The following is a 12,199-nucleotide window of genomic DNA, read 5'->3' on the forward strand; positions in this document are numbered from 1 at the left end:
ACGGGGCGTTTGATCAGAACTCACAGTCAAATATCAAGACTATTCATCATTCAGTGGTTTTACATATACTGTATGGAGATTAACATCCTTTGTCATGTGGTCCCAGAGCTCAGAGGTCATGAGAATGATTGGTCTGTTGCATGTCAGACAGACGGTGATTATTCAGGTATGACATCCATACCCCCCTTTAATGGAAGCATGATAAACGGCAGCTTGATTAGAAGTGACATTGCCATGCATGGAGATATATTTACTGATGATGTTAACAAATGACAAATCACTGCGAGAGAGATTAACATGATAAAGGGTTTAGAGACATTCATATATTTATTTCATTAACCTATATGTCTAAATATCAGAAATTCCCTAAATAACAAAATAAACCAACTCCTATTTCCCACTATATGTATCATTGTCATGACAAGAAACAGACAAATAACAAATAAATAGAAATAAAGACCAAGAGAACAACAGTTAGAACTAATCTTATCACATCACCCAACACGTCTGGTGTCTGAAATTGAAATTGTTCTGGACACCCCGTTTTTTTTTTTACTTAATTTAATCCTATCCAGCATTAAGTGTAAATGCCTCAATACAATACATGTGGTAAATCACTTTAACATACTAAGAAATTTGATGCACACTTTTTTTTTTTAATCAGACTACACAACTTTCATTCATTTACTCTAATAACATGATCATCAAGGAAGCAATACTCTTGATCTAGTGAGGAAAATATTACTTTTATAAGTGTTTTAACATTGGCATGTGAAGATCTGAAAGTAGGATATGAAAGTTCCATTCTACATGTATTTTTCTTTATTTTGTATATACAATAGCATGTCAAAACAAAGAGATTTGTTTTGTGGCAGTCGGATTTTCTGTAGTAACAATGTGAATGATTTTTAGCTCTTGGTTATATAAGGTTCATGCTGTGAAATGTGCTGCGTCGGACATGAGAGGGATGCATACATGCATTTGATATTGTGCCGTTTCACTGTGACCTTGAAAATGCAGACGCAGCTAAGAATAAGAACAAGTCAGCAATCGCAGATGCTCAAAGATTCACACTTGCACGCTCACAGATTACTTAGACACACAGACATACCTGACCTGGCAGCACAGATCGTGTTGGCTTTGTGCGGTGTGTGATTAACCTCGATCCTGCCCTCTCTGTGTGATTATTTTTCTCAGGCTAATATGAGGAAGCCTCTGGTGTGCTGAAGGACATCTGGATTCTGCAGATTTACTGTACAAGTAGCATTCTCAGCATGCACTAAGCCCAACTGTAGCGTAACGAGAGAGCACATGAGCATTGAAGCAGAGAGAATTGCCATGGCCTCTGACGTGCAGCACCATCAGATCATCTGTGCCCGTCTGCACTCTCAGCGCTTGTGGAAGAAACTCAGGCCTGCACGGGTGCTCGGCTTCCTCATCAGCCTTTTAGCAGTAAGTGCAGTGGCCTTCTCGTGGCGCTCTACTGCTCAGTGGGAGGAGCTACACAGCCACGCCCCACACAGGACACTGCTCTCCACACACCTGGGATACCACACTAACCTCTCGGAGGACACACCCATAGCCATGCGCTCGTCCGCAGAGTCTAACGAGAGTCAGGGGGACTATCCGACGGACCTGTTCAGCCTGGAGGACCGTCGGCGCGGTGCTGTCGTCTTACACATGTTCGGCATGATCTACATGTTCATTGCTCTCGCTATTGTTTGCGATGAATTTTTTGTCCCGGCGCTCACAGTCATCACAGAGAAACTCAAGATCTCCGATGACGTGGCAGGAGCCACCTTTATGGCGGCCGGGGGCTCGGCTCCTGAGCTCTTCACCTCTGTCATCGGCGTATTCATTTCCCACAGTAATGTGGGCATCGGAACTATCGTCGGGTCTGCTGTGTTCAACATCTTGTTCGTCATCGGAATGTGTGCAGTCTTCTCGAAAGAGATCCTGAACCTGACGTGGTGGCCTCTGTTCAGGGATGTCTTCTTCTACATCGTCGGCCTCATCATGCTCATAATTTTCTTCCTAGATAACTACATCATGTACTGGGAGAGTATCAGTCTGCTGCTTGCCTACGCCGCCTATGTGCTCTTCATGAAGTTTAATGGGAATGTAGAGACTCTCGTCAAGGGCATCATAAACAGAAACCAGGTGGTGGAAGTGGAGGCCCAGCCAAAGGTGAGTTGATGACATCTCTACCTTCCACTTACTGTCCAACCATCATAGTTTCAATGGACCCCCATTTGAATTAGGGACTGGCTGAGGAGACTGAATAATTTGATCTTTGGTCTGATTGTAGAGAGTGTTTTCCGGGCAAGATTACTGCAGCCTTAAGACACAATGTTGACTTCCCGAACCCAAAGTGGGACAGGGTCTTTAACTTTAGTTCTGTTAGGCTGGCATTGTGCAGACTTTAGGTCGAAGTCCCACCAAACATCCTGGAACAAGATCATTGCAGTGTTCAGAATTACTTGAAAATTACAGACAGGTTTGTTTAATTAGGATTGTAAATAGAGTCTGGACCCTCGAGTAGGCTGTCAGATAATTATCCACTGTGAATTCAACATCAGTGCGAACTCTAAAAAAAAGATGCAGAAGTAGATGTAGACCTCCACGAATCATGAGATATCAGATTGGACATCCTACCCCAGGACTCTTCAACTCCAGTCCTGGAGGGCCGATGTCCTGCCAGCCTTAGTACCAATCCCAGTTTAACCCAATTGTCTGTAAACTGCAAATAATTATGAACCCCTTGATCAAAATCAGCAGGACACTGGCCTACCAGGACTGAAGGTAAAGTACAGAAAATTAATACTATACACCAGTGTTTCCCAATCCCAAGGCCCCCCAACACACACCTGTATGAACTCATTTGCACATTAGAAGAGAGGTCACATCCTAAAATGTATGGTCAGATGAGAAAGACAACCACAATGTGTACTGTTAGAGTGTCTCCAGGAACAGGGTTCCTGTGTTTCCCAACTCTGTTCCCGTAGACACCAACATACACATCTTTGAACTATTCCTAATCAGACACACCTGGTTCAACTTATCAGGTGTATTTGATTAGGGTTTTAACTTTGCAGATAGTTGAATCTCTAGGAGCATCCTGTTCTGTAATAATCTTATACTAAGGGCTTGTCCAAAATAGTTAACTTGATGTGGACTTGTGGTCTTCGTTCATGCATGTCCATGAAGACACATGCGAGACCACATCAAGTGCACCATATGGGAGAGGCTAATAGTATAAGATTAGTACATAGTGCAGAATTAGTTTTATTTGGTATTTAACATTTAACTAAACATTTCTGCCTCAAAAAAACACCACCAGAAATAGGGATATAATCTTATGTCCTGCATTTGTTTGTTTTCGCTAATATATGACTATAACCAGTATTTAAACAATCACTAGTAACACTTTTGATATAGAAAACATATAATCAGTCTTTATTTCAGACCATAAGGTAATAACAGAAGAGGAAAGAGATTGAAAGGTTATTTAGCTGGACAGTGGGATTTGTTGGAGGACAGGTCTGGATTGAAATGAGATACTCTCTGTATGAGTTCATGAGGATCACGAAGAGTAAGCACATTCTTATATTCTAAGCACACAATACTGAACCTGAATTACCCCTTAAATGTTGCCAGGCAACAGGTAGATGTTGTCTTTATGGGATACACGTAGACACATATGCACATGTTCATGCATGACTGGGAATATAGTCTTCCTGCAGTTCTCTTTGTTTTGGTGTTCATGAAGGCATAAGCTCTTCATTTGTGATGCAGTAGTCATGGATGCATCTGAAATAATCCTGCAGGCTTTATGTACCATAATCCATTTCTCTCCGCTAATGCAACCAGGCCTCGACTAACAATAATCATGATCTAATACCGCAGTTCAACCTTGAGCCTAATCCCTAACCCCTGATGTTTTCAAAGAGTCCTCAAGCACTGCTCTAGAAGATTCATAGCTTTCAAAGGAAGCTCCCTGAAAATCATCTGCTTTGAATGTTGCTTCATTAATCCCAAAAGTGTTTAGGGGTTCAAGCAATATTCTTGCTAACCTACAGAAGAATTGTGCTACTTGCAAACAATCTACAAAGTATCATTTGTTAATTTAAATTGAGACAGAAAAGAATTAGCAGGAGTAAGATCAAGTTTTTGCTTACGCAGTGATTGGGATGTGCCTAATTAGTTCCATTTGAACAGTCTGCACAAATTTTTGCAATTAGCACAATTAACTTGAAACATCCACAGATTCAGCAAACTGGTTTCGGGATCAATGCAGCAGTTTTTGCAATCACATCCTTGCAGATACTGCTGGTACGTCACATGGTCTCCACAGCAGTTCACACTCCCACAGGATTGTAGTGTTTGGTCAACTATTTGAAATCTTAAAACCTGTAACCTTTGTGTTAGCAGCTCAAGATCCTAAAGGAGCTGTATTATGCATGTCCCCTGCAAGGAATGGTTTTCAAAACTATGTCTGTCTGTTCTTGGCTCTGATGCCCCTTTCTACAACTTGAATGCAGTAACATGTATATCATACTGGGAATGTTTAGGGTGGTAACAATGTCACATTCACAATTACCAACATCAAATTTAGCAGATAGGGAATTATTTTAACCCTCAGCCATTTTCTATGTGATTTCCCCCCGAGGATTCCTACACCGCCATTGTTGTAATGGATTAAGGTCTTGCGGTGCTGTATCTCAAAGGAGACTCTATTGCAATTGTTGGATGGTGGAGTCATGTTCATTTCCTCATTATGTTCATAAGGGATTAAACAATGTCAAGTGTTGGTAAAGCTCTTTGGGTTAAGCTGAACAAATTGTGTCCTGTTGAAAAATGGAAACAATCCTTGGAAACATCAGTGGCTTTTCATCCCTCTTCTCGGATCTGCTGTTGGGTTTCAGATATGGCAACGTAAGTGAGCAGGATCCATACAGGGTTAGATAGGTTCATCTGGGGAAGTGAACTTCTGTATGTTGATATATAAAAAACATCATATTATAGATCTAATAAGTGCAGTAGAACAGATGTATCTTTCAGCGCCATTAGTTTAGGATGATGTGCCTAAACCAGTCTTTCTTCAACACTAATTGCTTTGACACCAGACAGGTCTCTATGGTGAGATGAAGTGAGGTGAAGCATTCATGAAAAAACAGCCTAAGGAATAGGGAAAGAAAAACACACTAATGCTACAGGAAAATGTGTAACATGTCTCAAAGCCATGTGATTGTAGTCCCCAAAACAACAGAATTATTTTAGTGTACCACAAATCATGAAATATTCATTTGCTAAAATCCATGGCTAATACTGTTTGCACTGCCACACACTTTTTCTCTTTTAGTTACAGAAATCTGCTCATGTTAAGTTTTATTTTACCATTATTGCTCATATTGCTAGCGCTAATTTTAAACACTCACACAAATTAAACTACATTAATGCATTAATTTATCTGTAACATGAGTAATAGAGCTTAATTTACAAAACTGCCATACAAGGGAGGCTGAGTTGTAACGCAGACAGTTTAAGCAACCATTGTATTATTATTTTAAGACAAAGAATGGGGACATGGAAGTAGAAATTACCTTCTTTTGAGGCTAACACTTTATAACAACTTATATTAATAAATCATTCTCAAACATTATATAACGTTTAATGGATCATTAGTCAATATATTGAACATTAGATAATGTTCAAACAAATCATTATTTCATTTAAGTTGAAATGCCTACAAATGTCATTAAATGTTCAATTATATATGATCAAGCACTTATTGAAAACCTATCAATGATTTTGACAGATGTTATAAAATGATTAAAAGCTTGTGTTAATCACCACACTTTTAATGCTTCCGAGGTGTGAAGGTTATGGACAGGTTTGGTGGTATGGATAGGTTTAAGAATAAACCTTATGCTTATAATAATACAGTTTTCCAGTGGAATACAAGATGTTGTATATTTCTAGAACCCTATTATTGATTTTATAAACTTGATCTTGTTTTAAGAATGTTGAGATCTATTACAGTTAAGGAATGTATCATCTTCTAATGCATTTTTACAGTGAGACAAAGGCGTCCTTTTTGGCAGCATGTATCATCTTCTCAGGGTTGAGAAAGTGAGATCGAGGCTGTGTGTTTCGTGTGGGTGATCTGCTGTGGAATGTGATTGTATGCTGGGTATTTGGAGAGTTGTCTGTTCTATATTGGTTCAGGTAAAGGACCTTCCTGCGAGATTTGTTACTGATGCTCCGATTATCCCCAAGGATTTAGTCTTACCTTGTTACAAGAGATGGAAATTAGTTTTGGAGGTATGAGCTCAAAAAGCCTGGTAAATCTGGATTTATATTTAGTACATGAATAACATATTGTATAGGAGTGGAGAATGCTAACAATGTTCCCAATCATTCGTCCACTTCCATGTCCGTAGCAAGTAGTGGATTTCTCAAATGAAGAAAAGTCATATAGCTATGAACAAATATTAAAACACAATCAAGAAACTACCGACTTTTTAATATTTTTGCATGTTAAAATACTGTTTGTTGAAATAAAATCACATTTAAGTATTTTCCTTTAATTACAACTTAATACTAAACTTAATAATAGTTAACTTTTTGTGGTTTATTTTTACTATCTGTTGTTTGGATATATTATTGTTATAATTATTAATTGTCATTTTTGGACCATTACTTAATAAATCCTTGTCAAACACAAGGTAACATTGAAGTTTATTGAGTAATTATGGTCACAAGCATCCCTTAATTTATTTGTCTTTAGTCAGCATATAATCAGAATTGACCATATTAATTGTTTTACTGAAGACGAACATCTGCAGCTGTACAAACTTCCGATTGGATGAGTTCATTTTAAATCCACTTAAATTATCTGCAAACTGTTATCACAAATAATTATTCCAGCTCTTGGAAAGAAATACATTTAATCTGAAACTTTATCCACTCTTAGACAGTGTCACTTTAGTAAGAGTTGTTCAGACTTATTATTCCTTCCTTCTTTGCAAATGTAAATGCGTATAATTCTGTAAATATCCTTCTCCCGATGCCAGAATAATCTAACCATTCCATTAATTTAAAACTGTTATTGATCCGCTTCAGTGCATGTCAGAAGTTGTGCTATTTTTATCTTGACATTGTCTTACAAATGCCCCTATTTCCATGAGATGCCTTCAGGAAGAAAACTACAGTGTGCTTAGCTTTATATAGCACTAATAATCTTTACAATTTTAAATTTTCATGTAGCTGCAGAGATGGTGAATAAGTGAATAAGCATTTCCCCTTCCTGATCCTCACTTATACGCCCTTTTCATTTTTCTGCTTCCCACTCATAAATGCACACGTTTTTAGCTGTTTTTCACAGAAAAGTGTTGATTGCTTTAGAAGACTTGAAAGAAGTCATACTGTATGGACAGCTTTTATTTGAGGTTGCTTTTAATAGTTTGCCAGTCTACATCATTCAATTTCATTTAATCAAAAAGAGCAGTTTGTGCATTCTGCTTGACATTTTTATTTATTTATTTATTCATTTATTTTTCAAAGGGATAAAGAAAGGGACATGAGACCCGGAAAAACAAAAGTCTGAGTAAAATATCCAAACTTCAAATGCTCATCATTTTGTGATGAGTAGACATATACAGTACATATGCATTTGACAGACACTTTTATGCAGATATTTACACTGCATTCAGTTTATGCATTTTATTATTATGTGTTTGCATTTGCCATTACTTTACTTTGATGTTATTTTTGTGCACTCTGCAAGAACATTAACAGAGTGAAGACTGTGACAGTCTGTAATGTAAAGCTCTTCCGGCTCAAGCGAAGGCGTGATGCATTTGCTGGGGATTTTGTGATCATGTTTTAATCTCTCTAATCTCCTTATTAACTAGCTTTGATCTGTCTCTTCTCATATTTGCAAGAGAGCTTGCGACACCTGGGTCCATGTGAGTGGGGAAATAGATCATGATTAGCCTTAGACTCTATTTAACTACACATTTTAGTACTTAGTGTTTTGGTACCATGTTATTGCAACCATTATTTCAAACAGGAAATATCAGGCTAAAATTAATGGGTTTTGGCAAATATAATTATATACTCATTAATTTGAAATGCTTGAAATGCAAAAATACATATTGTGTAATTGTGAGTTCCTCTTCGGGAACTCGAGCTACGTCGAGCGCTTTTGGGGAACGCCTTTGGCAAGAACAACTCTGAATATCGTGTGCAATCAGTTCAATGGAAGAGCGTGATGTCACGGGTGGGGTGACGTAGCGACCAGGAAGCTATAAAGGCATGTGCCATGCAGCTGGCTTCAGCTTCGCGTCTTTCAGCAAGCGCTCTGTGTGTGCATGTTCATAAGTCTGTCTTGTAAATCTTATTTACTGTTGTCTGTCCAGTATCAGTAAGACAAAATGCCAAAGTCTAAGGCAAAGACTAGACACGTGAAGGGCGAATCCAAATCGCGCTATAAACTGTGTGTTCCTCCATGCCAACGCTACATCACGACTGGGGACACACATGATTTATGTGTGGTTTGCCTGGGGTCGAAGAACGCAGAGTCGTCTCTTGAGGGAACCAACTGTCCGCATTGTGATCGATTGCCGATGCGGACGCTTCGATCCCTGAGGGCTCTCTTCAAGGAGGGAGCCTTCGCCAGCGTTCCCCGCGGTGCTGGTCCCGCTTCTGCCGAGGCAGAATGGCTGCTGCACTCGTGGGGTTCGCAGGTGGATCTGGCGGAGGGTATGGAGACGGGCCAGTCCTTATCTCCTTCCTCATCTGACAGATCCGGCGCCCAAGCCCTGGGATCGGAAGCACGCTCGTCGGTTTCTTCCCCCCAGGGCGAGGGGTTGACACTCCACCTCTCTTCGTCTGATGAGGTGGATGTGGAGACAATTGGTAGGGATTCGCCACCCCTTTCGCCCCAGTATGAGGACTCCTAAATTGAAATCTGATCTTCGTACAATTATCGAAGCTAGGAAGTCCTTGACGAAGAGGTCCTGACGCCAGAGTCACAGTGACCTTGAGGGTAGCCCCTACTGGTGTAGAGCGGTGTCCACCTCATTATACGGTGCCCGTCTCTCCCCGGTGCTCTCTGGAGGTGGGTCTGCCAACCCTGCCAGTGTTTCAGGGTGCAGCGGTCACCCACGAGCGTCACTCCCAGTTCTTTCCGCCTGTGAGGGTAGCGGAGCTGGGAAGCCCGCCACCCCTTCGGAGGCCTCTTACACCAGTGATCAGTCTCGAGAGACTGATTCCCTTAGTACATTATCTAGCAGCGTGGAAACTACTGCCAAATGTATCTCAATGGGTCCTGCACACATTAGAAAGAGGCTATTGTATTCAGTTCGGCCGTCCACCGCAGAGATTCAATGGGGTTACTCCGACAGTCGTCGGCCCCCAGCAGGCTCTGTTTATGGAACAAGAAGTGAATACCCTATTAAGGAAGGAGGCCATAGAAGTGGTCCCTCCTCTAGACAGGGAATCCGGGTTTTACAGCTGGTATTTCATAGTTCCAATGAAGGATAGGCGGTTGAGCCGATCTTAGACTTACATCAATTAAACCTCTCAGTAATGCCACTGAAGTTCAAAATGCTCACTGTCAAACAGGTTTTAGCTCAAATCAGATCCGAGGACTGGTTTGTCACAATAGATCTCAAAGACACATACTTCCACATATCCATCCTTCCACAACACAGGAAGTTTCTGAGGTTCACTTTCAGGGGTAAAGCTTATCAATATCGAGTACTTCCCTTCGGCCTTGCACTCTCACCCCGCACGTTCACGAAATGTGAAGATGCGGCTCTGGTACCCCTCCGTATGCAGGGCATCCGCATTCTGAATTATATCGACGATTGGTTGATTCTAGCTCAATCAGAGCAGATGGCGGTTCGACATCGAGGTGTCGTTCTCGCCCATATGGGGGAGCTGGGTTTGAGACTGAATGCCAAGAGTGTACTTTCTCCAGTTCAGAGAACCACCTATCTAGGCGTAGTATGGGATTCGACCACGATGCAGGCACGTATGTCTCCTGCTCGGATCGAGTCGATCCTCACATCAGTCAAGAGAGTCAGAGAAGGCCAGTCACTCACTGTCAAGCAGTTTCAGAGACTGTTAGGGCTCATGGCAGCTGCGTCCAACGTGATACCTTTTGGCCTCCTTCACATGAGGCCCCTAAAGTGGTGGCTCAAGATCCGAACTATCAAGGTCACGCGGCAATGCCTTCGTGCCTTAGACATATGGAAGAAACCTTGGTTCTTGAATCAGGGCCCGGTGCAGGGAGCTCTTGGTTGCCGTGTAACGCTAGCGACAGACGCGTCCCTCATCGGTTGGGGTGCGGTCATAAGTGGCCACCCTGCCCTCGGTCTGTGGAGCGGTCGCCATCTGACATGGCACATCAATTGTCTAGAAATGCTAGCAGTGTATCGAGCATTTAAATATTTCCTCCCAGACCTGAGAGGTTGTCATGTGTTAGTGCGCACCGACAACACAGCGGTAGTCTCTTATATCAATCACCAGCCAGGGGGGTCTGCATTCACGCCCCTTGTACAAGCTGGTATACCAGATCCTCCTGTGGTCCCAGGCAAACTCCTCTCATTAAGAGCAGTATATAATCCTGGGAGATTGAATGTGGGAGCAGACATACTGTCGAGACAGGGGCCGAGGCCCGGGGAGTGGATGCTTCACCCCGTGGTGGTGAAGCAGATATGGCAGATATTTGGCAAAGCTCAGGTGGACCTCTTCGCGACTCGAGAGACATCGCAATGTCCCCTCTGATTCTCTCTAGTTCACCCAGCTCCACTGGGACTAGATGCCATGACACAGACTTGGCCGAGGCTTCGTCTGTACGCCTTTCCCCCCATCGCTCTGCTCCCGGGAGTTCTGGCGAGAGTACGCCGGGACGGGGTCCGTCTGTTGTTAGTAGCCCCGTTCTGGCCAGGCCAAGTATGGTTTGCAGATCTGATCTCTCTCCTCAATGGCTCTCCATGGGAGATTCCGATCAGGGCAGATCTACTCTCTCAGGCACAGGGCAAAATAATTCACCCTCGCCCGGAGTTGTGGAAGCTGTGGGTGTGGCCCCTGAGGGGGCACAACTGTTAGCAACTGGTCTCTCAACCGAGGTTGTTGAGACCCTACTCCAATCCAGAGCTCCCTCTACGAGGAAACTGTACGCCCTGAAGTGGAAACTCTTCACTTCATGGTGCAGAGACCGCCACCTTGACCCTGTTAACTGCCCAGTTGGTACAGTTCTGGAGTTTTTACAAGCTAGGCTCTCTGCGGGGTTAACCCACTCCACCTTAAAGGTGTACGTGGCAGCCATAGCTGCTTACCATTTCCCTTTCAATGATCAGTCACTGGGTAGACACCCCCTAGTTACATGTTTCCTCCGAGGTGCACTGAGGCTGAGACCTCCAGTACGGTCCCGTATTCCCCCGTGGGACTTGGTTGTGGTATTAGAGGCTCTCTGCAAAGCTCCATTCGAGCCAATTCAAGACATTTCAGACAGACATCTGACACTTAACACTGCCCTATTACTGGTGATTACTTCTCTAAAGAGAGTTGGAGATCTTCAGGCCCTCTCGGTGGCCCCTAACAATCTAGACTTTGCCCCTGGTATGGCCAAAGCATTCTTATACCCTTGAGCGGGTTATGTTCCTAAAGTTCCCTCTGTCACACCACAACCTGTCGTACTGCAGGCCTTCTGTCCTCCTCCCTTTCAGGAGCCAGACCAGGAAAAGCTAAACTGTATGTGTCCAGTGTGAGCACTGGACGCATACATCCACAGAGCTGCCCTGTGGAGAAAATCTGACCAATTGCTTGTTTGCTACAGTCCTCCTAAAAAGGGTTCCCCTGCCTCTAAACAGACCCTTAGTCGTTGGATAGTCGAGGCTATCAACGTTTCCTATGAGTCCTCTGGTCTTCCCCTTCCTTTGGAAGCCAAGGCTCACTCTTTTTGTCACAATTCTGTGTGGTTTTTGTTTGGTCTGTTTTTTCTTTTCAATCTCTGTATGGAGATCAGGTAGAAATGGAAGGCTCACCTGAGCTGCAGGGCTATGGTCAGAAAAATTATGCCCATCAAGGCGGCCTCACGGCGTCACCTTCTTAATGCACTATCATGGCAAGTCCAACTTTGCCGTGGTGCGACCCATAACCTCCAACAGCTCTAAATATGCAGAGC

The 12,199-nt window shown here is 42.7% G+C and overlaps 1 protein-coding gene across 4 annotated transcripts in view; it reads left to right on the plus strand.

Annotated features, from left to right (window-relative positions):
- Window positions 1–12,199, plus strand: part of slc24a2 (solute carrier family 24 member 2) — a 43,580-nt gene that overhangs the window by 375 nt on the left and 31,006 nt on the right. For all 4 annotated transcript variants that reach the window (XM_026215780.1, XM_026215782.1, XM_026215783.1 and 1 more), the window contains exon 2: window positions 1,198–2,187. In XM_026215780.1, coding sequence (XP_026071565.1) covers window positions 1,312–2,187 — 876 coding nt within the window. In that variant the 5' untranslated portion in view covers window positions 1,198–1,311. The remainder of the gene's footprint in view (window positions 1–1,197; window positions 2,188–12,199) is intronic.

The sequence above is a fragment of the Carassius auratus genome, chromosome 32 (assembly GCF_003368295.1).
Source record: "Carassius auratus strain Wakin chromosome 32, ASM336829v1, whole genome shotgun sequence".
In the NCBI taxonomy this organism is placed as follows: domain Eukaryota; kingdom Metazoa; phylum Chordata; class Actinopteri; order Cypriniformes; family Cyprinidae; genus Carassius; species Carassius auratus.